Source organism: Acanthaster planci, linkage group LG14 (genome assembly GCF_054643075.1).
Source record: "Acanthaster planci isolate LZ-2023a linkage group LG14, COTS_SCS, whole genome shotgun sequence".
Taxonomy (NCBI): domain Eukaryota; kingdom Metazoa; phylum Echinodermata; class Asteroidea; order Valvatida; family Acanthasteridae; genus Acanthaster; species Acanthaster planci.
Window position 1 is genome coordinate 10,850,858 of NC_141790.1, and position 26,606 is coordinate 10,877,463.

At 44.0% G+C, this 26,606-nt stretch overlaps 2 protein-coding genes across 2 annotated transcripts in view; one reads left to right on the forward strand and one right to left on the reverse strand.

Moving 5' to 3' along the window:
• The window catches only part of LOC110981031 (uncharacterized), a 61,150-nt gene extending 41,376 nt beyond the window's left edge, over nucleotides 1–19,774 (forward strand). The window contains exons 6-10 of the mRNA XM_022238182.2: nucleotides 6,092–6,356; nucleotides 6,997–7,233; nucleotides 11,072–11,200; nucleotides 13,544–13,730; nucleotides 17,523–19,774. Of these exons, the coding sequence (XP_022093874.2) occupies nucleotides 6,092–6,356; nucleotides 6,997–7,233; nucleotides 11,072–11,200; nucleotides 13,544–13,730; nucleotides 17,523–17,661 (957 nt within the window). The 3' untranslated portion in view covers nucleotides 17,662–19,774. The remainder of the gene's footprint in view (nucleotides 1–6,091; nucleotides 6,357–6,996; nucleotides 7,234–11,071; nucleotides 11,201–13,543; nucleotides 13,731–17,522) is intronic.
• Nucleotides 18,217–26,551, reverse strand: esd (esterase D). The gene is made up of 11 exons (XM_022238183.2): nucleotides 26,393–26,551; nucleotides 25,692–25,773; nucleotides 24,134–24,222; nucleotides 23,334–23,432; nucleotides 22,572–22,696; nucleotides 22,389–22,453; nucleotides 22,231–22,285; nucleotides 21,946–22,044; nucleotides 21,550–21,615; nucleotides 21,213–21,314; nucleotides 18,217–20,551 (listed from the first exon to the last, which is right to left on the reverse strand). The coding sequence occupies exons 1-11, from the start codon at nucleotides 26,487–26,489 to the stop codon at nucleotides 20,471–20,473; spliced, it is 960 nt and encodes a 319-aa protein (XP_022093875.2). The 5' UTR covers nucleotides 26,490–26,551; the 3' UTR covers nucleotides 18,217–20,470.
• Between the last annotated feature and the right edge of the window lie 55 nt (nucleotides 26,552–26,606).

The window sequence follows — 26,606 nt, forward strand, 5'->3', positions numbered from 1 at the left end:
CGGTAGTGTTGAAGTCACGACTACCCCGGGGAGAGGGGGGAGGAGGGAATGATGATGTTAACTAGACCGTGAAAACAGTGGAAGATAGTATGGGGAGGGGGCAGAGGTTGGGAATTCAAACACCGCCATTAAAGTGTTGCTTAATGGCACATCACGGGCACGAGGAAAGCAGAACCTCTTTGCCAGTCGGCGCTATTTATCTGACCTGGAGCAAAAAAAAAAACAAACCATATCTTGCAAAGAGACTCCATGAAGTGAAATACAGGTGCCTTTAGTATTGGCAATATGATGTTTGCCTTAGGGTGTATGTTTTAGAACAGGAATGCGATTTGGGGAACAGACTTTCTACATTCCTTCCAAAGGTTCTCTTTATTTTTATTTTGGATAAATATGTAAAAACCGTGTTTAATATTTTCACATCCTGGATCTTATGTAATTGGATTTGAAATGAAGCAACAACTGTTTTTTTTGTTTTATTCGATTCGGAATCTAGCTGAAATTGCCCCTTCTGTCCCCTAATAGTAATCCCAAATACTTCCAACTACAGTGGATCATCATTTCTCTCGTCAAAGTTCTCCAGAAAATGGGAATTTCAATCCAGAGTCATTCCAGCTTGTACAGCCATTTATGACCCTTTTCTGTCCGTGTTAGCGCAGTTCCAACTAAAAGGATGCTTTTCAGCATACTCAGAGACACTCTCGGACTTGTCCTTGTTTTGAATGAAAATGGTGATTGAAAGAAAACAGAGTTTAGGATACCGTGCTCTAGAGATTGACGATAAAGTACTCACTGAAATATCCTGGTTTTTGTATGACTTCCCAGCACTATTCTCAAACTAGTTTTGGGTTGAATAATGATCTGTCGTAGTTGAAATCCCTACTACAAGTCCCACACACAGGATATTTTTTTGGGGGGGGTGTTTCAAATAAAGTCAAATTGGTGCCCTTGTGAATTTGGTTTATCTCCTTTACCCTAAAAGTCCTCATTTACAATCCCCAAAGAAGTGAAGGATTATGGTTTAATGGCAGTCATACATCCAAGTGAGACAACCAATTTTGTTTGATGCACTTTGGTTGAGGCAAGATGTCTATCCTTCGATAGGTTGGTTTCCGTGTTTTTTATAACGTGGAGAACAGTGCATGGTGAACGGAGCAGCTTGCAATGTGCACATATTGCGAAGTCACACAGTACACCAGAGTGACATTCCTGATGCCATACACTCATTTTATATGCAGTAAGCCCGCCTCTGAATGGCAACACTGCTCCTCCCCCTTTTGACCATATGGCTGGGCAACTTGCAAGTGACACCCTGCAGAGTCAGATTTGGAACCCGTTCGTGGGTCGCGTTGCATACATTCATGGTGTCAGCACCAGAACTCGCCCCAGAGTGATATCACTCCGTCTCATCCCCTCCCCCCTTCCCTCCCAATAGCAATCATCCCGAGCATTCCGGCCCTGTTGACACTGCCATCCAGGGAATCCTGGCGATTGCTCAATCTTGACCCATTTACCACCCGTGTATGACTTGTGGAGGGGCCGGGGGACGCAAGGACCGTCAGTAGCTTGGCTGGTTACAGGCGGTTGTCTCTCTCTCTCTCTCTCTCTTTCACTGTCCATTCACAACATGCACTCGTCCTTGCCCTCGCATCCAGTGCAGTGCACTTGGGGGAAATGAGTCCCCGATGTTGGAGAATGGAAAGGTGTTGGCTTGGTAAATTCTGCTTCGGCACTCAACTAAATTCTTGCCACAAAGTCAGAATTTGTGTGCTGATTTTTTTTTTCTTTCTTTCTTTCTTTTTACTCTTAAAATTTCTTTGCACCAGCATATTCTGAGAATGAAAAGTGATGTCTGACTAGACAATACAATTTACCCAATACGGCCGTTTCACAATAGTGCGCCACCAAGAGTTTGCAACGTGTTGGCCAATCACAGGGCGCGAAATTTTTTGACCTAATGCGCATTTGGAAAGGGTCGACAAATTTTGCGCGTTATGATTGGCCAACGTGTTGCAAACTCTTGGTGGCGCGCTATTGTGAATCACCCATATTAAGTCATCCTTGGGTAAGTCACATTCGTCATTCACGCCAAGGTGAATGTGATCATTTTGTTAGCTCCAGCCCAACTCTAAGCAGGTGCAAAGCCAGATGAAATGGGAGAAGATATGGTTGGGGGATAAATGTTTCACTAGCTCTTTCTTGAAAGTTCAGGACGAATTGTAAACACCTGCAAAAATGCATTGTCACAATTTTGTTGGTGTTGAGGTCAAAGTATTTCTACAGTAGGAAAGTAGGAAACGGCATGGTGTGGAGCGCATGTTAACAGAAGAAGCAGAAATGGGATGTGTTCTGAAATACGAGGCCGTTTCTTCTTCGGTAAACCAAATTGTAAAAACTAATCCACTCATTAACTAATTACATTCTTCCAGGAAAGACGACAGTTAGATGAAGCTTCCGTAATTACTGAACTCACCATGAGTCGAGGCCCAAGGACTTATTACGGTAATTGCATTTGTCGCAATCAGGTATAAAGGATGTCGCGACAGTTAATGGAGGGAATTCTTGAGTAATGGTATTTGGTTGAAGAAAAGAAAACAGGCACGCGGACCCGTACAGTGCCCGATAAACACGGCAGCTCTTGCAGCATCTGAAAATGTGAATTTACTGGGCACAGTTCCACAAAGCACCCGAGCAAAAATATCGCTCAAAACATGGATGTGCAGGGCCTATTAAAGTAGCCACTAAGCAATCAAGCAATGGACATACATTGCATGAAATTTTGGCAGAGTGGAGGTGGGGCTAGGGGGTCTCCCCTCCCCTCCCCCGGACTTTCAAAAAATATGACACTGTGTGAAAAACAAGAATAGATTTGTATGAACACCTTCCTTCCACTGCCAAACCTGAATCCACCCCTGCTACTAGAGTGTGGCTTGTTTACATGCGATAGTACATAGTCTTTCCCTTCCCCCCCCCTTCCCAGCAGACGAAAATAAATGCCACTCCCCTTAACATTTGCGGAGGTTGCTCTCGCAGCGAGCCGGCATTTATTCTGGCGGGTCTATCAACTTTGTCGGGGACTACAGTCACTCCGACCTCTCTTCGCTCTCTGTTTGCAGAATAGATGCATTTAGTTCAAGCCCTGCACTTGGATATTGACTGTGAACAATTCAGTCATTGGTCAAGTGGACAGAAGGCCGAAATGGGAACACTTCCCCTTGGTTTCAGAAAATAATGTAATTGTCTTCCCCACTTTGGATAACCTGACCAAAGAAGCCCCTTTCCTTCAAGAAAAAAAAACATTCCCCCTTCTGATGACACAAAACCTTTACCAGAAAAAAACATTCCCCCTTCTGATGACACAAAACCTTTACCTGTTTGTGTCTACATTCTGCATGGAACCATCAATGATGATAATTCAGGCGTGCTACAGACGATATATTATGCCTGAGTGTCGTTATTTGGGTATCATTAAGTTGGGGAGTAATAGTTGTCTGTATGGTATGTGCTTCATTTCATATTTCCAGCCAATGGCTTATTTGTCCTTCACAGAACCCTCTCAGGTTCTGCTTGGGCAGATCAGCAATTGCAGTTAATCATCCTGCTGAAGGACACAGACCCTCAGGTTGTGCTTGGAGACTTTAATGGCCATAAACCACTTGGTTACAGAGTTGCCAGAACTTTGAACTACAAAAGGCATGTCTGACAGAATTGCATATCGCTCCACCTCGTTAATGTCATGATGTGAATGTCTTACTTTGTTGTCATGCACCGTTGGACAGCAAATTTCACCGAAGCGTAGAGTAAATGGACAGCATTTTTATCATGTGAATCTTTTTGAAAGCACACGGTGCCAGATGTATTGCCACATCACTTGCCATTTGTGTTATCAGTGTGTTGAGTTCTACGCCTCTGTGCTCAGAGACTGCTTGCAGATTGAAGAAACTACCCACACAGAAGTCACGGAGCCATTCGGGGCAGTCAAGATGACACTTGGTCAAAGCCTTGAAGCTACCAAGCAGCCCAAAGCGTAGCATGCGGAGCAATTACAGATCGTCAGGTGCCTGCTGTTTACCATTGCCAGAAAAACACCCCCCCAGAAAGAACGGCCCCTTGTCCAAATATCCACCTGCACACAGCTCTCGGCAACTTCCTAATGTCAGTACTTCTTAGTGGGTTTTTTTAATCCCTTCTCGTCGGAGGCAGGCCATTTCAATCACTTCATTTCACCTGCATTGGATGGACATCGGTGCCTGTTCAGAGACAGAGAGTGGCTCAGCAGAAAATGAAATGTCTGGAGTGAAGTCCTCTACTCTCAAACTTTTGGCAGACTGCCAATGTCGGGCAGTTACGGTTGAGTTTTAGTCTGGCAACACCATTTCAATAGGACCCTGGTTCAAGTTCTGCCTTCTTCAATGTCTTCACTCAACCTATACACTGAGTTTACATTGGGAAATCTATTTCCTATTGAGGAATATTTACCGGGAAATAGATTTCTGTCTCCTTGGCAGCTCTGCATTGCGAAACTGGTCCATGGTTTTTGTATATCCATCAATGAGAGAATTTTCATTAATCTATTTTCAGCAGAGGACAAAAACAAAGCCTGGAAAACACTCGTTGGGACATCAGCTTTGATACTCTCCTCCCACCCCTACTGCCATCTCCGCCCCCTCCACCCTTTAAAAAGTGCAGGGTGGTTGTTGCACTCCCCAGTCTCTCGTCTTCCACCTCAGGCCGAAAAATCATTCACCTCATAAAGACTTTTGAAGAAAACAAGTTCTGTTAGCTGCATGGTTTGAGCTGGCTTACTCTGATGGATCCTGCTGTTCATTTCTCGTGACCAGCAAACAAATCTCTTTGGCGACAACAATAAATCTCACACCCACGTCGGGTCGTTACAATTTTTTTTTCTTTCTCCGGATGAACTGTACATGTACGTGATGTACTTTTGGTTTGCCCCGCACATTTAGTCATCATTTGATCGTCGAGAGTCTATCTTCTGGAGCTTTTCAGTGCAAGAATTTTTTTTTAAAAAGCTGAGCGCATAGAAGCATTGCTCAGCAAAACTACTTCCGCCCAGTTCTCAGCGCATACATTTTCAGAGCAATGCGGCACCGGGCTCTGGCTAGCACAAGTAACCTTTGCTGTAGGACTAAAACAAGTTATTCTTTTACCAGTTTTCAGCAGTTGAAGTTTGTCACTTTCTCTTAGGTGGAAATCTTCAGTTTTGTTTGGAAATCTTCAGTTTGTAGTTTTATAAAATACGAGTCTAGAGTGAATTTCAAATTTCAGAGAACAGTTTGTGGAATTTCCCAGGAAGAGACTGATTGTAGAAGCTTGCAGTGAAAATGTATCAGTGGCTAGAACCTAATTTTGTCACCTCTCTCTAATCGTGGGCCAAAAAACCCCCCAAGAATTTCATGGACTGGTTGTTATGCAGTGCAGTGCACACGCATGTCATGGCCTATATACATGTGTCTATCCGTGCATGCTGTGTATCTTTTTTCAAGAGATTCTTCTCCGCTGTCCGTCCCGTTTTGAGCGGGGTCCATGCTAAGCAACATGGTCAGATTCTGAGGGTCTCTTGACACACTTCCCCCGAGTGGGCGACACTAGCGGGGCAGGTAGCCCAGAAAAAAAAAACAACCAAAATCTCATTATGCTCGGGCCTGCCACAGGGAAATTAAACTACATTTGGGATGTGTCTGCAGGGGGGTTGTTTGCAAATTCAGGTTAATTTTCTGTAAGACATTTTTGTCACGGATTGAACAATGACATCAAATCATGTAATCTTTACCGCCATTTACAAATGGTTTCTCCTTTTTCCTGGAGGATATTTTTCAGGTAAAACTTGGTCACATTTTAATGCTGGCTCAACATTTTTCTCAAATCTTGTATTTCGTGACCATGGGTATGTTTGGAACAATCTATATATTTTCTCAGGGGGGGCTTTTATTTTACTTTTAGTGACCAAACAGTGTAGGAAAGGCTAATTTGGGGTTTTCGTTTACCATAAATCACATGGAATGTAACATTCTTCATGGACTTTGATATCCAATTTTAAGTTTCCATTTTTTTTTTTTTTTGGGACCATCAGGAGAGTTATGCCTGCCACTGCTGTCCCGGTTTCACCGGTCCCCACTGCGAGGAGTACGACGGGTGCCAGTCGCACCGGTGCGCGGCGGGCTCCACCTGCGTGGACAAGCAGCAAGGGTACAACGGCTACGACTATCAATGCGTCTGCCCGCGGGGCATGATGGGAGAGCGCTGTGAGCTGGAGGCGGATGAGTGTCTGAGCAGCCCCTGCGTGCACGGCATCTGCCAGGACCAGGTCAATGGGTACCAGTGCTACTGCACACCAGGTGAGGCCGACAGTGGATCCGGAGGCATTCACCTCCCCCCCTTGTTTTCCAGTTTTATTTTGATTGAGATATCTCCTCCTGTCCCCTTTATCTTTCATTCCAAACTGGTTATTTGACTCTTTTAAGACACCAATTATCACAAAAGATTAGCTCAACTTATGTTTAGGTTCACCTCCAAATTGGGGCGCCCGTCTTTCGTTAGCGTCAGATACCCTTCTCTCCCCATTTCGTATATGTCAGGTCTTTTTCCAAAGGCTCTCAGGCTGTGGATCAATTTCCAAAATGTGGCTTTGTGTGTCTGGCTGTGGCTCAGAACCATTGCTGGAATTCTTGCGAATGAACCAAACAGAATGTCTGCTGATTTGGGTTTCTTGTTCCACCTCTCTTGTGTCTGAAAGTTCAGGTGTGTTCTCTTTATGAGCTAGAATGATGCCAGAAGCCGAGATCAAGCCAGGATTTCAGAAATGGCCTTTGAGCCTTCAGGAATCTGGCGGCATACTAACATGTGTGCCCAAACTCGGGCCTCTCCACTTTCAAACTTGTTCTGCCTGCCACTGATTTTGCATCGGGGCGACTTGAATTCCCGCAGCAGGTTTGGAATGCATAGCCTTGTTCTCCTCAATGTTCCTTGTCCTCGTAGGCTATACAGGAACGCACTGCGAGAAGGAGTACAACGAGTGCGTCTCCAGCCCCTGCCAGAATGGCGGGACGTGCCGCAACCTCCTGAACCATTACGAGTGCGCCTGCGGCCCGGGCTACACCGGCCTGCACTGCCAGACCAAGGTGGACCTGTGCGCCAGCCAGCCCTGTAATAATGCCACCAAGTGCGAGGACCTCGGCAACACCTACGCCTGCCAGTGCTCACCCGGATTTTCAGGTTGGTGATCGAAAAGTGACGCCCGCTTTCAGTGGCATAACCAGGGGAGGAAATACGGGCCTTGACTGGGCTCTCTGTCCGCCCCTCCCACGCGGAATTCGGAGAGGCCAAAAACTAGCATCGGATTGTTTGAAACAATGTACATGTTGGGTACATGTATGCCATTGAAACCCCCACCCACACACGGAAGTGTGTATTTGCCTGCAACTGGGGACCCCCTATTGTTCCTCTTTTGTTTGTACTTTAACTTTTTTAGAAGACCACCCATATGTTTTGTACACAGTTGTCAATCGGGGACCCTCTGTCAATCGGGGACCTTATTGTCCTCTATTGTTCAGGGTCCCCAATTGAATGCAGAAACAAACTCACACTGAGGCTAAGTAACTTAAAGAGCACCTCTAAGGAAAACATGTTTTCTCTGATTTTATCTGTTCAAATGAATACGGAAGCATCCAAATCGAATGCAGTGTCGGTTGTCTTCAGAGCTACGAAAAATGCGAACACAGGACGAGGATTCTCCTCATTTTCTGTTTTCTCCTCAGTGACGCGCTCTGCGTTCAGAATTCGCATCTTGGCATGAAAAGAAAGAAAGCCCTTTTTAGCCTGTTATAGTTGAGCCCTGAAGGCAAGTGACACTGTGTTTGATGTGGATGCTTCCGTATTTATTTAAAGAGATAAAAATTGGAGAAAACAGGCTTTCCTTAGAGGTACTCTTTTACATCCTGTAAAAGTAAGAGTGAAATCATCCAAACTTCCTGAAATCATTATTTTTTAATGTGATAAAAACCTGCTCCAAACTTAAAACCTCTCTCTCCCAACCTGTGTCCATCAGAAATTGTCAAAATAGATTTTCAGTAAAGTAGCATTTTAAAAACATGTCCTACCAACCTATAGGCCTTCCCCACCTTTCACAGTTTCATCTCAATTTGTTCCTTCCGGAACTAAAATCGTAAAGTAATAATGAGTCCAACTCATCCGCACAATCCCAGGATCTTCACATGCCAAGTTTATCCATTACCCTCAATCTGCAGACAAGCAAAAAATTAATTTGCATGGCACCTCCTTTATCCTAGCAGGAATAAACATAATCCCTCAAAGCCATGATTGGAACTTCCCCTGACCGTGTAGTGAGAAGAGAAGATTTCTGCCCTCAATCACTGCACCTCGGCTTCATTAGTGTTGCCATTTCTGTGTTGCTCGCTGCAGTTTCCCAGAGATCATTCATGTTGTAAACTTGACTCTTTGTATGAAACATGTATGTGTCTGGACGCCGTTCTGCCACCAACTGAAAAGTGGCCAGTTTAACCCAACCAGGATGTCTGCCTGATTTGAAAATTTAGTTTTTGGAGTGTGACACCACCACCTCCCCCCAAAAAAGTGGACTTCAATATCCTGGATTCCAAGATAAGCCACCTTGCTGATGTTGATTTTGTTGTGACTTTGGGAGTGATTTCCAGCCAGGCAGCATGCATCAGTCTCATGACTTCAGAAGAGTGGCCCTCCTCCCAAAATGAGTACTTCAACAGACCAGAAAAATGGCCCCAAAAGTTCAGAATTGCCCAGTTGATTTAGCACCGGTGCAGTGGGCCATAACAGTTTTCATTCCAGTTTTAACCAGTGGATCAGAAATTTCCAAGAGTACACAGTATTTGAGACAGATTCCTCAGTTAAATTTTATCTATGTTGAAAAGCAGACACATATTATAGACTACAAATGCTGGCATCAGATTGCCACACATCAAATCGAAACTCCGATTTCTACACATGTTCACACTTCCTCTGATCGACAAAGGCTTAAAAGAAAACGACGCAGTGGACATGGACTCTGCAGTGCTTGAGTCGAGAGACGGATCGAACGCCGTCAGAAAGCAACCATTGATTTTTCTTCCTTTCTTTTTTTTTTCTCTGCCCTTCTCTTCTTCCTTACCCCCTTCATCTCACCCGCGAAAGTCCCCTCTCGCTGCGACCTATCGTTTTACAATTCAGGCAGGTCCCCGTTGTCCACGCGAAGTCGAATATATATTACCTGTGTAAACAATGGTGAGATGGCTGACATAATAGCCGACGGGTACAGCGTAAAGATCTGTTGGCCGTCCCCCAGTTTCTCTAAAAGGGATCGTCACAGTTAATGTGAATTGTAATTCAATTAACGACAAATTAGAAGGCATTGACGTGCGCTCGTGTTCACTTCATATCTGTATAATGAATGTTATGCGAGGTTTGTGGGGGGGGATTTGTGTACGTTGGCAGACGGAATATTTACCCGCTGCTAGGTCTTTGAGGTCAGTCCAGGGTATCACAGAGGTAAAAGATAATAAAATCTTGAGGGGTCTTGGAATATTCATAGCAGAGTCACACTCAGATTTGAGGGGCTTTCTTTCTCTTGGAATGGGCTGATAACAATGGAACAAGTAAATGTTAAGAGAAGGTTTTAGTCCGAGATGTTTTGTTTAGAGAGAGACATAGTTATTGTGGATTGCAAAGGTCCAATGAGAGGAACTCATAGAAAATGTTGAAATCCCACTCACAACCCTTTCCAACCCCAGCATATCGGGTCACACCACTCTGTCACACGAGTAAGCTATTCCCGTAAAAGCGGGCAGAAATCAAAAAACAAGCGTGTTCGTTTTCATGAACTGGAGCAAGCGTAATCCCAGAGTAGATTGCGTGTTTAGCCACGGATGTGATAGCTGCGTCCACCTACCTGACGAAAGCCAAATACCGAAGGGAAAAACCTCGCTGCGGCGATCAAGGCAATCCCATCTTGCCCAGGAGTGGCCATAATTGTTAACCTAGAATCCAGAGCATTTTTTGGGGGGGGGGTTATCGGGGAGACCATTAACTCTGAGGGATAATGGAGTTCTGATTGGACAACATATCAAATTCCACACACGGATGTCTAAAGCGACATCACAAGCGGCCCATGCTGTGTGCAAGATATATCACCCTCAACTCCACTGTTTTCTTTTGAAGCAGTAACAGATCCATGAGAATTTTAACCTGCTGTCTTGCGAGAAAGAGTGCTTTTCAACCACTGGTTCGTTCATCCAAATGTAAATAGATGGACATGTACGTTGGAGCAAATTGAAGGAGATCTAACGCGATGTCTTAAAGTCCATGGGCAATGGACCGAGCTTCTTTATTCACGTAATGGTCCGTAATCATATTGACAGAATCCCACAAGAATTGTCTGAAGAGTTTTTTTTTCCTTCAGTACCTTTGTTTTGGCTTCCATTAGAAAGAGGCATGTTGAGCTATTTAGTTTGATGGATGTACAAATCTCTCACTATGGCTACTTAAAATGACTGTCTGTGGTTGAAATGCACGTATGTTGAGGGTGCTCTTGATAGGTTAAGCGGAAGATTCTTTTGAAGTTTCAACTCTAAAGTGGTTCTGGCTACAACTGTTACCTCCTTTTGTCATGTCGGGTCAGTGACATGTACATACGTCTGCATGGGTAAACTGTTTGAAACGAGTTCAAAACCCTGATGAAGTTTCCGCCAGAATTTGCTGACAGAATGTTCTCCTTTAAACGAGAAAGTGACTCAGCACAGCATTCAGTCCTCTCGATCAGTCATTTTGCTTCTTTTCAAACTGTACAAACCGTAAGTAGGCTGAAGTGAAGCAGTCAAGGGGGGTGACTCATCCTCACAAACAAACCGCAGCAAGGAGTTTCATATGTCTCCCAAGTACCCCCTCTCCGTACATTTTCTCACCAATCGTTCTTGAACCGTAGACTGAGTAACACGACCCAACATCCAGAAGTACTGAGCCTTATTTGACAAGTTTTGATTTTCACGGTGTTTCCTCTTTTTTGTAACTACCTCTGTGTCTTTAGGAACACACTGCAACGAGAACGTGGACGAATGTGAGTCGATGCCTTGTCTCAACGGCGGCAGTTGCATCGATGGCATCAACTCATACACATGCCACTGCTCACCGGGAATCATCGGCACACACTGTGAAAGTAAGCTGAGCAAGTCATGTTTGCATGTAACGATGAGGCTATATCTGAAAACTGAAGAACGGAAATTGTAACACTGGATTTTTGACCCTAGGTGATGTAATGTTGGGAGGGATGTGTGGGCAAGTGATTACTGTTTGTAGTTACTGATCACAAGATCAGGGGTTCGAATCCAGCAGAGTTTGTATTTCTCAATCATGGGATCAGGGGTCTGAATCCAGCAGAGTTTGTATTTCTCAATCATGGGACCAGGGGTTCGAATCCAGCAGAGTTTGTATTTCTCAATCATGGGATCAGGGGTTCGAATCCAGCAGAGTTTGTATTTCTCAATCATGGGATCAGGGGTCCGAATCCAGCAGAGTTTGTATTTCTCAATCATGGGATCAGGGGTCCGAATCCAGCAGAGTTTGTATTTCTCAATCATGGGATCAGGGGTCCGAATCCAGCAGAGTTTGTATTTCTCAATCATGGGATCAGGGGTTCGAATCCAGCAGAGTTTGTATTTCTCAATCATGGGATCAGGGGTCCGAATCCAGCAGAGTTTGTATTTCTCAATCATGGGATCAGGGGTCCGAATCCAGCAGAGTTTATATTTCTCAATCATGGGATCAGGGGTCCGAATCCAGCAGAGTTTGTATTTCTCAATCATGGGATCAGGGGTTCGAATCCAGCAGAGTTTGTATTTCTCAATCATGGGATCAGGGGTTCAAATCCAGCAGAGTTTGTATTTCTCAATCATGGGATCAGGGGTTCGAATCCAGCAGAGTTTGTATTTCTCAATCATGGGACCAGGGGTTCGAATCCAGCAGCCAGTTATATGTTGTGACCTTCGGTCGGTCTCTTTATCCCCTATGAGAGCCTCTCTCCCTCCAAATCCAGGAGTAGATGGGTACCTGCGAGGGTAGAGATGGATATTATATGTGCATGTGTGTTTAGCTGTTTGTGGTTGAAATGGCAGCATGGAGCTGGTATACTCCCCGGAGAGTTGAGAGGTTTTCAGGAATGTCCGGTTTGCCCGAGCCGGATGAAGTTGGATGGAAATGTGTGCGGCAAATGCTATAAAGAAAGAAAATATGACAAGTGATATTTTCCAACCTTAAGGCCAGTTCATAATTGGCATGACTGCAAGCACAAATGTGAATTTGTGATGTCAGCTCAAATGTTCATGCTAAAAATTTCGCAAAAGTTGAAGACGTTTCAAGTCCGAGTTAAACTTTGTTGCAAATCTTTCATGACATCAATTTCGCTCTGCTTTCACATTCGCCTGAAGTATGAACCGGCCTTTATAAGCAGGCAAAAATCACACACATTCAGCTGGGAAAGCACAAGCCTCTGTGACTCTTAATTCAATTTCTCCTCTCTTGGAAAGAAACCCGAGTTGCACTTTTGGAAAGCTGACACAATCACACGACCTGTAGCAGGTGCGCCAACATGCGCTGGTGCTTTGTTATGCAGAACAGCCGGTCAGCGCATCACAGAGTAAAGTCTGACAGTCGGCCCAGCAATTTCCATCTTCAATCCATTCTGTTTTTTTGACGAGCAATAAGATTTGATCACAAGACTCTCGCATCCCTGCTGCTATCGTATACAACCAGCCTTACCAAGACTATGGCATTTTTCTCTCTTGAGCCTAATTTCAGGATGGCTTAACACACCATTGAATCTATAGATGTTTAGGCCGACAGATCTGACCAATTCATAGTTTTGTCCTGTGTCTTGCTAGTATTGTTTTCTTCAGTCATCACAACCGGTGTAAAAGGTGCTCTTACTGTCAGTGATGGGTGAAAAAATAACTGAGTTCTTTGTGGGTTACAGTCCATGTACAAATATCTTGTAGCTCACGTTGAGACTGGGGTGCTTATATCTACCTTTGAGGTGACTGTAAATGTTCTTGATGTGCCTGTGAGAATAGTGCTTGCAAAGCTCTTTACTTCAACACCGCCTATACATCAACAGCAAATAACAATGGAATGTCTTTGCTACAGTTCATGTGTAAATATCTTGTAGCTCACATTGAGACTCAAATAACTCGTGAGTACTCACGAAGTGACCTTGAGTACTCATGAAGTGACCTTGAGTACTCATGAAGAACCTGTGAAGCACTTGTGAAGTACTTGCAAGATACTTGACTTCAGCACTGCCAATATCAACTGCAAATAATAGTGGAATGTCTTTGATACAGGTCAGGTCTGGAAAAATACATGTAGCTTCTGTCTGGGCTGGGTACTTACTGCAGCTACCTTTGAAGTATAGCCATAAATGCTCTCTAAGTACCTGTTTTAAAGTACTTGTGATGCGCTCGTAAAGTGCCAATTTCAACGCTGCTAATGTTGCTCCCCACAACAGTTTTGGAGAGTCAGACCGTCCTGAATGTGGAAGAGAAGGACAACTGGCGATTCTACGTTATCATTGGCTGCCTGGCGGGGGCACTGCTCTTTGCCGTCTGCATGATGGTGGTCTGCATCTGCGCCCTCCAAAGTCGGTCGGAGTCCAACAAAGTCGGCCACTATGACCCCATGTCTGACCTGAGAAAGTAAGTTTGCCCGACTTTCCCGAACATCCTCCAAGTAACCCAAAGATGATCATGATCATCTTTTCACTTTGAGACCGTGTTGTCTAATTTCACCTTCCAAGGTCTTTGAAGCCTTACCAGTTTGGCCACCAAGTTTTGCTTCCTCGTTTGGCTCCACAGAATTACCACACGTGCCTTAAAAACAGTTTGATGTCATCCATATTTTGGAGTGTGCTTTTTATTCTACAACTGTCCGTAACTTTGGTGAACTTATGCCAACCACCCGAACCCCCCCCGACGTGCTACATTTTGGTGCACGCGTAGCCTGGAAATTTGCCTCGAGAATGTTTACTGTTCAAGCCTTCAGGACCCTCCTCTTTGCAAAGCGAGCATGGGCAACCACATTCTCCCGGTTTTAAGAGCTGTGGGGATCGAGACCGTTCATCAGTGCATTCCTTAACTGAATCACATTTACGCCTTAAAGATTATCGGTCTCCCCATGCAAAGTTGCCCCTGCTAATAGTGCAGTTGTACATAGGCTCCCGTGCACCGAACATGCTCAAGCTCACATGACATAAGTGCTCTATGTGTGAATGACCCTGCCTTTATTGAAATGCCAAACAGGCTCATTGAGCTTGCGGATAATAACGAGCAAGCACCTTTAAACATCCCCCCCCTCATGTAAGAGAAACGATTACAGCCTTCAGTTGACACTTCCCTTGGGTAATCACTAGCAATAAGAAGTCAGAAGTGACAAAATAAACCTTGAAATTTTCCCCTAATTTTGCGCCCTTGAATGAGTGCTAGGGCATGTGGCTTTCAAATCACTCCCAAGGGAATTTGAGAAGACCTTGGCATGGCATTAGTTGAAATGCGGGGCAAGGGTTGATGCTCTGATGAATGTTGCCAAGTGGCATCACCAACGCTCCTTGAACCATTTTGGCAGTCACACTGGATGTCATTTGGTATATGGGATATACATTAAAATATGACTAGAAACTGTGTCTGAACCTTCCCTTTGTAAAAAAGACATCCCTTTATCCAACACAGCAGGGAATCCCTTGACGATGTGACATTGAAACAGGGTCGTACACGAGAACGTACTTCGTGTTGCCGCACTACATTTGCAATGCGTGTATTGCATTTCTCGAGTTAGGACGCGTGTACATGTACTGTGGGCAGGCGTCCTTCGAGCTTGGTTCCTGATTGTCGTACTGTTTGTTCAGTGTCTTCTAGTAAGGACACATTTAGACAGCACCGATCAATGTGGGTCGGATGAAGGGGGGGGCAGAGGAGTGCACAGCTGGCCCACTAATTAATGACTTCTTGATTTGCAATCTTCAGGGTGGAATTTTTTTTTTTTTTTTAGGAATTCATCATTGGTGACTTATCTGTCCTCTTCAAAAATTTCCCGATTCCTCCTCAATTTGAATTTTTTTTCTTTTTTTTTCCTCGCCCGTCATTTGTCCTTTGCAATGTGACTGATGATATCCTGTGAAGCTGTGTACACCTGTACCTTGCGGCAGTACGCTAACGAGTTTGCCTTAGCGCGTCTCAACAGTATCAGCCTAGCTCTGATTTGGCAGATCCCGTATGTCTTGTAAAAAAAAAATTCCAATTTTTCCTAGAAGGAATGCACCTGTTTTTACAAACTGGAGAGGAGCATTCCTCATTTGAAAGTGCTGCACTTACTGACGCCGATGTGGCGATGCTACGATGATAGGTCCGAGCTATTTGAGTTTGCAAAGGGATTGAGCTCTGCAAACATGCGGGCAAAAGAGAACTTTGATTGATGCCCCCCATTACCCGAAACAAGCCTGCTTCACCTGTAAATGACAGCCCTCCGCCCACTAATCGATCCGCCTGTAGCACCAAAGAAAAAACCCTCAATTTCTCTACTCTGCCACTGCATGCACTTTGTGACTTTAACAGTTAATCGAGATGGACAGGCATGCTCCTTGACATTAGAACCAGACAATGAACTTTACTTTTTTCATGTCAGTTCCAGGTAGATGCTTTTAACCTTTTTGTTTTGGTTTTTTTTGAGATCCAATTCGTGTGAGTCAGAAATACTGTGTATCACAGCGACCCTTCAATTCACAGTCCATGTGTACTCATCGAGAGTAATTCTGGAATTTTCCTTCATCTAATTCTCCCCCCAACAAAGAAACCTTAAGTAAACGAATCCCAAAACCGGATGGAAGTTTTATGGGGGCAAGAGGAGCTGCCAAAGATGGATTCTGTCCCTGCCCCCAATTTCTTGTCAGTATTAGGCCTCCCAAATAGTGTTTTGTCTCCGGTCAGTACATGTGCTCCTTTTTTTCAAGCATGCGCGTCATTTGGTTTTTTTTTCTGTGAGAGCTGCAATAGCACCCTCTATTGCCGCACTGCCTCAACATTTTTGCGGGCAGCTCGATCTTTTACTCACAGCAATAGATACTGACGAGATCGATATTGAACAATGATAGCAGACCATGGATACAAATTTGTTTGTTGTCAGCTTATGATCATAATGAGGCTGGTCCAGTCCCATGACTCGACAATGTGTGTCTGCACTTTTCTGTACAATCTAACCGGGGGGGGGGGAAACTGTGTCGCCGCGTCAGTTCCGGAACATCAGTCTGACCGGAGACAAACAATATGTTTTGAGGGGTCTTAGAGTAACCTGTCCAAGTTCCCTGGAATTGCGAGAAAGTTTTCTGAGATGTTTACGGAGATTTCCTCAAAATGAACTTTAGCCACTGCAAGTGAATGTCTGAAATCGGGAAAAATTCCTGAAAACTCTTCGGTCTAAAAAAGATCCGTCTCCCCGACCACTCCACTGAAGTCTTACAAATTTCATTCTTTGACTTCCTTTGTGGTTGTGAACATGGAAAAGAGACACAATTTAGGGACTGGGACGATTCCTTTAAGACCGAGCATAAACGCTAAGAGCCTCCTCGTGAATGATTAATGGTTGTGGCGTGCCTCATCATGCACGCTGCACTTTGAGCGAGACGGGCCTTAACGAACTTGACTAGTCGGACCGGTCGTGATTACCCGCCATATCGAGGGGGAGGGGGCTGCTGCAAGACACTATTTGTATCAGCCAAGTCTAGACGACACAAGAATCTGGTTTGTTATCTATCCTTTTTTTACATTGCCTTTTACGAGGGCTGATTGTGGGGGGGGTTGTATTGTTTGATGGATAATCTGGAGCTTGATTGGCCTCGTGACTTAAATGGGCAAAGCTCATTTGAGTAATGGATGCTGGCATATGGCGGTCAAAGTTATTTGGGGGAGAGAAATCCTGTTCTCTCACAAATTACAGAACAATCTCGTGGGCAGCTTGCAAACTGGTTTGTGTCCACATTCAGTACATGCTACATGTATATGGCGCCCTCAACTGTTCACACTGAAAGCTGATAGTATAAGGAATTTCGGCTGGTAGAACTCCAGTCCATGTGCTGTTGATTCTAGTCCCCCCCCAAAAAAAATTATTTAGAATGGTCATGCAGACCACAGTGGGAAACTTGATGGATTTAATTTTTAGTGGATATTTGGTGGCATGAGAAAAAAAAAATGACAGGAGGGGAATTTAAACTTGCCACCTCTGGATGAGCACTCCACTGAGTGAGTTAGCCAACCCACTAGGCTTGTTCACCTCCTAACTAACCTCTAAGCAGGAGGGCTCAGTTGGTAGAGCAGCAGTACTTTACACCGGAGGCCACAAGTCCATCTCACACCCCAGTTGATTCATCATGTGCATGAATATTCATTTAAAATTACCCCATGCTCAATCAAGTATTGGTTGGTATTTACTCTTCATTTTAGAACTGGTTACACATACGACGTGAGCAGCGCCTGCGAGACGAGGCCCTCCAAGCAAGCCATCTACGAGGTCACCTCCATCGATTACTGCAGTAACCCGGACGAACCCCTCATCTCCTCCCTCAAACCACAGGTCATCTAAAAACTAAATGAGCGAAGAAGTGAAAATTGACCACCGTCCACCTTGGGAATCGCCGGGGGGGGGGAGGGAAGGCCAAAATCAAAAACTCAAAATAGGAATTTGAAAATTGAAATTTAACCAAGAAAAAAAAACGAGGAATCAGGAAGAAAATCCTCAATATACTTGAAATACCTCAAAATTGACCCCCTCTGGTGTCACTGGTTGCAAGTTTCCCGCTGTTTCCTGCACCCCCCCCCACCGCGGAATAAATCCTGGCAACGCCCATGCCGTCCATCAAAAACAGACTTCATGGGGTTTTTTTGTTTAGAATCCCTATTCACCAAGTGGTGTAATTTGGGGAAACCACTACATGGGGACGGGAGGAGAAAATCCGAGACGTATTGGCCTTGAGATATTTTTGCAGAGTGACTGTACACCGTACATGATCAAATATTTCATGAAACCCATCACGTTCGAGAACAGAAGACACCAGAAACAAAACCCACCTGCTAGTAATGTCACCGGAGAACAGCGAGCTGGTTCAAAAGTCAATTTGATGCTTCTCTGTTTGGGGGGGGGGGGAAATCCAACTTTTATTCCCTTAAAAACATACTTTTTGTAGTACTTTAAATATCTGAAAAATAAATGTAGGTTTTAAATCACACCCTTCTGTTTCATGTTTCTTTGGTGATGTATGTAAATAGTTCTTTTTAGCAAAGGTAATAATATTTAAACTTCATTAAAATTGTTAAAATCTCATAGCTACAAGTTTGATATACCCGCCAAATAATGATGTTGCCATAGTGTTACAACAGTACTGTTTCCACTGTGACCAAACAAAGATATTGAAAGCATTCCACCTGACAATCACCCCGCAAAATACACAAAGAATTCTCCTGCCACGTTATGAATTACTCAAAGGTCGTTAAGTTTCAGTTTGGCACTTTTTTTCCCCCAGCTTCTTTTCTCGCTTGTAACATTGCGATTTGAAATGGCAGTATATCCAGACCAATGCACGTAGTACAGTACTTCAACCCGAAAAACCTGCGCTGCATTCAGAGCATTTTAGTTGTGATTTTACGTGATGACTGTGATTCTTTGATTCTCGAGGACAAGATCAAATTGAAATTTGAGCAACTGCTGCAAAATTTTAACTTGCTTTAAGTGAAAGTAACTTTGAATTCAGTGATTTGGAAGTAAAAACTGGTTTGTGGTTTGTTCATGACCAAAAATGTAGTTGATGCCGTCTGCATCTGGTTAAAAACTCGTGTTTTTTTTAGCTCAGCTTTTTCACAGATTGTCAGTTTTTCAGGTAGTGTATAGCTTAAGCTGTATATTATAAGCACACAGATACATCTGCAGCAAAAAGTAAGCACTGTTTCTTTGTTTTTTTAATATCAGTACAGGTGCATGATTGCCGGGCAAGTTGTGGCTGTGCGGCACTGTTTGGTGTGTGTCCTTGTAGGGTTTGCTATGCGCATTGTTGAATCCTACCTCTCTAAGAGTTTTCTTTCAATTGTAAGGCGAGCATTTTTTTTATAAGTTGGTGTTCAGATTTTTTACAAGACAAATTTAGAGGTGCGGGCGGAAAAAGGCATTTTCTATGGTCTTGAGAGAAACAAATAAGGGTCTTCAAGTCGGGGGAAAGAATAAATTAAAAAAAAAAAAAAACAGAAACAGAGGTATCCCTTTACTGCTGGCACTAGCCGCCAAAGTCCAGAGCTCACAAAATTGAAATCGGGAGCTTCGTAATCGGTGGGACAGCGGAGCAAAAAAACAATTTTTTTTAACATTTATATCGGTACCAAGTTGGTCTGCAGATCCGAGACTTATCAAAAATTTTGTTCCATTTCTGAATCCAAAAGGTCGGCAGATCTGAGCACCAGCTTAAAAAAAGAAACTCTCACCTTAATTCTTGCGATTTAAAAGGTAACCTGCCATGTATACAAACTTTATATAGAAATGTGGCTTGGGAACCAGTGTAACATCTTTGGGGTAATATTCTTAAAGCCACTTCCACCAAAACAGACCGTGATTTTTCTTAGAAATGTGACTATTTTTTTCTTATTTCATTTCCATTTTAACTGATTTGGGGGTCGGGGAACATCATAAAAGTATGACCTTTATACACCAATAGCTTGATGTCATTTCTTTTTATTTTCATTTTGTGTGTTATTAAAACCAGAAACACATCAGGAAAAATGGTCATTGTCCACAAAAATATGGTTTACAGGATCACTTCTGTTGATACACCAGGAGTAGATGAAAACAAAATTATTTTTTCTGTAATTTGGGAAATCCACACATCTTGATACAACTGTGAGACTTTTTTTTCTTATGCAGGCCAATTTGCTTTCATGGTCACAAAATGAATGAAGCCTATTATAAATTAGACGAAAGTTTAAAAAAAACTTGGTCACAGCATTTTTGACAAGCAACTCTGTTGTCACTAAATGGCATCGGAAACTAAATCATACTGTCAGAATTCTGACGAGCTTGATGTAGACATAATGAACATAATTGTATCAGACCCACAGAGGGCAGTATACTACCCAAATATGGAGTATTTTCACTGCGGTTTGCAATGCATATAATTTTTACAGGTGTTAATTCCATGACAATCATATTATCAATCAGTGTGCCCAAAAGAACAATGGCTTTACCACCAAGATGGCATCTTGTGCAAACCCTCCATTGAAACTTCTGAGTGTGTTGCATTCATAAATACTTTGATTTGAAATCGATGCAGGTCGATAGGGCTATTTGTCAGACTGGCGACCAGATGTTTGAAACAAGCTCCAGCCTGCGTCATCGGCTGTCGGTGGGTGAATCAGGCGCTGAGGTAGCGCATGTGGTGTCGGACGTGGTCCTTCATGAAGGTCGCGATGAAGTAGTAGCTGTGGTCGTAGTCCTGTGGGGGGGGGGACAAGAGGAAAGAGACTGACCAAGACTTTGGCGCAACGGCAAGAGAAGATCGTCAGAGCTGGGCGTCCCGAGTCCTTAAGGGTGGCAGGAGGTCCAACCCCCGGTCACCGGCAGTGACCCAGGAGAATGATTGGGCGATGAGAGGTCTCTTTTGGAGTGGGATGGCCCAAGGGCTTAGACTGAATGAAGCGTATTTGGCTATGGCTTCTGGTTGTAGGCATGCTGTGGTGATTAGCCATGGCCATACATAGAGTATATACCGGCTGTCAACTAAATACAAGTGACTCTGGTCATTCACCTCTATTGTTAACGTAGTAGACATGATGGCAACACTCGTATTGAAGTTAAGGATTGTAAATTAAATCTTTCCTGTTTAGCAGAGAGTGAACAATTACAAGACTCACTGGAGATCAAGAAACTTTCCTTTTTTGGTTACGGCACAAACAGAGCCATTTCACTGGTACGAAACATCACCAGTGTGTACATTATTTCTGAGTAGCGCTGTATTGCACCTTGAACATCAGGTATTTGCGCTCTTCAGATGTGCCAGTGATCGGGATCCAAAGCTACCGACAGAACACCTTGAGTTTGGTGACACGGGGAATGGTGTACATGTACAAGGGCACAAGTCTGGTGTCCTGTCCTACCTCTTGCATGCGCAGGGTGATAGCCGTCTTGTTGGTGGTGCACGCTGCCACCAAGTTGTCCGGGAGGAGTTGAGATTGAAGGAGGAACTGGTCTGCTTTTCCCTGTGACAACCCAAAGAAAGCGGAAAAGCTAATCTAAAGATGGCACAAGGAACTACATGTATCTGTAGGCTCTGCGCCCAGACAATTGAGGGCGCTGTGGCCTGCTTGTGAGACCCAAAGGAAAGAAATTCAGCTATATGCAGTTAGTTTGTGGTTGTGATGCTTGCTTTAAAAGTATTAAAGGTGCTGCTCTTGTGAGGTCAACACTTTCCTCGAGTGTTTCCTTTAAGCCTACCTGGTCAACCAGGATATCCAGGGGTGGGCCCTGATAAGCCTTGACCAGCTCACAGGCGTCGTACTCCTAGGAAGACAACGCAAACTGGGTAAGTGAAAGAAAAAAATGTTCCTCTCCTGGTGTGCCTTGGGCTTGAGGAGACAAAAGCCCACTGAAATTACCTTCATCTCTTTTCCTGGTCTTTCCAAAGTAACAAACTCGGGACAAGATCGCAAAGCACTAAGCGCGACCTTCACTGGGTAGGTTTCGACACCAGCATATCACCCTCAAACAAAAATGGTTTAGAAGTGGAGCATCTGCCCAAAGAGTTTCCAAAAAAATGGCATTGCACTTCCTCAACAATCTGCTTTTGCCGAGTGCAGAGCACAGATGTGATTTGTCCATTTATGAACTGACCTTCCATTTCGCTTGGTCGGAGCCCAGGTAGCCGTTGAAAGCCTTCTGGCCCCACGGGCACTGCATGGGGTTGCAGATGGGGGCAAAGGCGGACACCGACTGCAGGAGGAAAGCAGTGGACATTGGAGATGTGATCAATTCAGGATGGAGGGCAGACACAGAGGAATTGACCCCGCAGAACAGTACGGTTAATCTTCCCATTTGACCAAAAATATGCAAAAAGAAAGTGTCTCAAGCTTCTAAAATTACTCTGGAAAAAAACAACAAAAAAAACAGACTTCTTACCCGATATTTTCCTGGGTTTTTCAGGGCACAGATCAATGCACCGTGGCCTCCCATGCTACCACAGAAACAAACGAAACAAACACCAGTCATAACAAATGCATAACAGAACTGGGTAGGCTTTGTCCCGCAACTGAATGAGAAAATGTAAATCGGCATACCTGTGCCCAAATATGGACATGGCGTCGGGAATCGTGTTGAAGTTTGCATTGATGACCTCCGGCAGCTGCATGTAACAGAGCAAAGTTGACCGTTACATGTAAACGAAAGCTAATTCAGCATGTCAGGTGTTGCACAGACGTAAATTGCCCGACGGCAGGTGTGGCAACCCAGACTTAACGTACCTCTTTGGTGACGTAAGAATACATTCTGTAATTGGTCTTCCACTTGTCTTCGGTGGCGTCGACGTAGAACCCGGCGCCGGTCCCAAAATCCCAACCGTCCTCCTCTCCTTCGATGTTACAGCCCCCTGAAGAGACAGACAAGAAAGACGGTATTTGGGTCCAAGAAGACCAAGCTGATTTCGCTGAGCTAGTGAGCACAAAACAATTGCTCAGCAACAGAGAGTTTGCTTAGAAAAACCAGTTGTCGGCCACTGATGCAACAGTATGTAACCTAGAAAGATTGCGGCTGATTCTCAACCAATTTCTGCTTAGCATTCGCATTCAGCATTACTGTTTTGTAGACCGTTACAAAATTAGTGCCGACTTGTGACACCAAGATGACCTAATGGTAACCAATAAAATATTTATCTCACCGCAATCTGATGTGTTTAACCCATGCATTAAAATGTGTTCTCCATTAGTGCATATTGTTGGAAGTCCACTTCCATATGAAAATTGGTCACACAGCCCATCCAGAATGTCTTTGAGGTGATGTAATTTGGTCGAAGGCTGCATTTAGCCACTGTGAGGCTGCGTCAGAGTGTTATGGCTGTGGCTGATATATAACACTGCCTATGGAAGCCGCTGACGGGCGGACCCAGCCACTTTCCCCAAGACATGCGCATCGTTCCCTGCCATGGCCTGCCGATTCAAATACGGCCCAAGTAAAAGCTAAACACCGCTCTCGAACTTTTCCGCACAGGCCCAATAGAGACCACTCACGTGGGCTGGTGTCGGGCATGACAATGATGACCTTGTTCTCGGCAGCCAGGCCCTGGGCCCCGGCCTTCTGGGCAAAGTTGGCCTCGGTGCAAGTCAGTCCTAAAGACAAAGAAAAAAACACCTGTCTCAGCCTCACTGTTTCAAGTTATCTCGCTGCTTCCTTCGCCGGCTGTGCAGTCGCACCAAAGCTAGAGTGAGCCGTGGTGCTGACGGGCTCAATCTGGCATTTAGAAGCCACAATCTGAAATCTTGACATCCAAGCTTGTCTTAACTGAAAAACGGGACATCAAATTCCTGAGGGTTTTATAATTATATTTTTTGTTTGCACATGCTACACGTACAAACATAACCAAACGGGATTTTCAACCTAGGCCCTGTCATCATCACAAAATTTGAAATTAAAACAAAACAACGCAACTGCCACACTGACTACCATGTGACCCAGCTACAACTGAATGAAAGAATTCCTTATTTCCTAATTTCCCCCACAGTAACCAATTAGCCATCTGGAAGCAATGAAATCAATCCTCAAAGGTCAAATTCGGCTGTGAAAATATGGAGGTATTCACTTAGAAAACACTTTGAATTCTTCTCTGTCCAGTCTTGTAGGGTTTGTGTAATGGTGTCAAGCAGCGTCCACCTGGAATTCTTTCCTAAACAAAGCCATAATTTACAGCAAGGATTCATTCCCATAATCTCGAGCCGTAAGATCAAGTCAGGTACGTACGTTTACATTTTGAATGTGGCAGAGTAAAAACAGAGCGAGGCAGACTTTCCGTAAAAAAATGTCCAAAACCCACCAGACAGCCAGTACAGCACGGGCAGCCTGTCCGTCTTGGCTTCGGCCGGCAGGTAAATTCCAAAGTTCATGGAGCATTTCAACTCTCCACTGTGCCAAAAAGAGACAGAAGCTTTCATAAATGGAGCGGTATTCACCAGAAGACATTCTCATCTGGTTGCAAAATAAACACAAAAAACAATAACAGCACATCCAAAGACTCCTCCATTTCTCTTTTCTACACATTCAAGATTTCAGTGAAAAGTCTCTCTTAACCACTACCAGCCGGGGACTCCGGGATCGGAGCCGTATGGTTTATATGTGTGGCCGGGGTCTCCGAACTCGGACAAAGGAAACAGGGCCCTGTAACAAAAGACCGTACTCCGAACAAAAGACCAGGCTGCTGGGCATGACCGGAATTTTTCGCCCTCAAAAGTGGTGATAATCCAGCATTATTTTGAAACCGTATACCAGGGTTTGGGGTATTTAGAGCAAGCGGATTACCACCGGGGACAAAAGCTCTCCACCACCGCAGCGATGAGCCACACAGCACCGCTGCATGCTAATCTGGCCCCTATTGAAAAGAGGTCAGCAGTGCACTGAGCCAGGTTCGTGAACAAAAGGCAGCTGTGTGACACCGCACAATCTGGGCTCTGTTTACAAGGCTGCAGGCCTGGCTGAAATATTCGGGTGTCAATGAAGGTCACCTGTCAACTTAGAGTAGTGCCTGAAGATTACTCCGTTCGGCTATAAACGACTGTTAAATGGAATGATGAATAGTTGAAGGATTTTGAAAACAGAAAAAATGATAGTCATGCCGGCCCAGCATCCTCAACGTTGAAAAATGCCCCGGTCCGAAGTGGTTAATACTAAGAAATAAAAACACTTCCCACTACAGAAAATCTGATATTTTTTACACAATCAACAACGTGCACACAAAATTCTTTAAATTTCCTTAGTATCCATATATTTGATAATTCACAAGAATGCACAATCATCACTCCAACAGTCCTCAGTCCTCGAACAGTTGTAGGTTTGAGGACTTTCAGGTCTGGTGACTGTAGACTATTTGACTAAAATTTTGCACCAGGTACAACCCTTTACTGTTTTAAAAGAAAAAACTTATTTGGTAGCCATTGGCTCCAAATGGGGAAAAATCTAGGCGCCAGCGCTTTTATGAAAGTTTAGTAATCACGTGCGCTGAATATTCATGAACGTACGTACACACATGTAGTATGAATACCCTGTGTTTACATCGTCCATCCATGCTGTAGAATCATGATCCAGCACGGCCGGCACACGCACATCACACAACTTGCATGTACATGTACAGTACACGTACTTTGAGTGCAAAATCATTTGCTTTTTTATTGTTCAAGTACATTTTGTATGTAGTTTTTAAGCTATCTTAAGTCGCAAATGGCAACTGGATGGTGAAAATATGATCGCATTAGCAAAAATTTGGTCACAACTGAAACTGATTTAGGCGCTATTTAAAGCATTGACTAGGTACAAAATGACAGAAATGACATGAAGTTTACTATGAAGTCAACTCTTGAAACAAATAAACCAACACACACCTGTCGTGTTTGAAAGTCTTCTGCCATCCTCCAAAACTTTTGTTACCGGAGACCTCAGTAATCGTTGTGGCCATACTTGCGACTATGTATCAGCAAATGAAAGGATAAGACAATGCCATCAGACATGTCAGACACGTTACCGATTAAAAAAGAATGAAATAATGCTTGGGGGAAGGTCTGATGAGCAGTAGCGTCAGCGTCAACTCAGGACAATTCATTCTTTTTCACTGGAGACATTCAACCCCTGTAACCATGGTTAAGCCATGAGGATGAAAGTTTTAGATTTTCATCCACCGCCTGCATGCTCCAAAACACCCTGCCAATAAAAATTCATTTTTTCGAAAATGAATAATGAAAAAAAAGCCTTGTACTTTTCCAAAATGTTTCAGACGCAAATCTGAAACTTTCATTCTCGGCCTAACCGTTAGGCTAAGCCCTATCAAAAAAGGGAAAACTTAGGCCAAATTCAACTTGAAAAAACAGACTCATCTTCAGGATTTAGACTAATTTATGAATACTGTATCAAACATTAACTCTAATTCCAAACATTTCATATGGGTTTAACCCCCAAGGGCCCAACGTACACGCCCCCCCATCCTGGCCTAAGTTACGACCGACTCTAGATGTCGTTGGGGGTTTCAAATGATTATCTAGTCTGATAAATTAGCTAAAAAGTATAACTTCATACGTTAAATTATTACCTGCTTGAAAGCTACAGTGGTTTCGGATGCGAAATTGGACAAATTTACTGGAAATTTGACAGCTTTCCGCAAACCTTCGGCAGAAGACAGTGAACATGTGTAGAAGGAAGCACAGCTTGGTACCTTAGCGTCTGATAAACTTTTCTTGTGAACATCTGCTGCATCGTTTGGGCACCATCCAAGCGACATCTGGCCACGAGAGGGCGCCATTTAC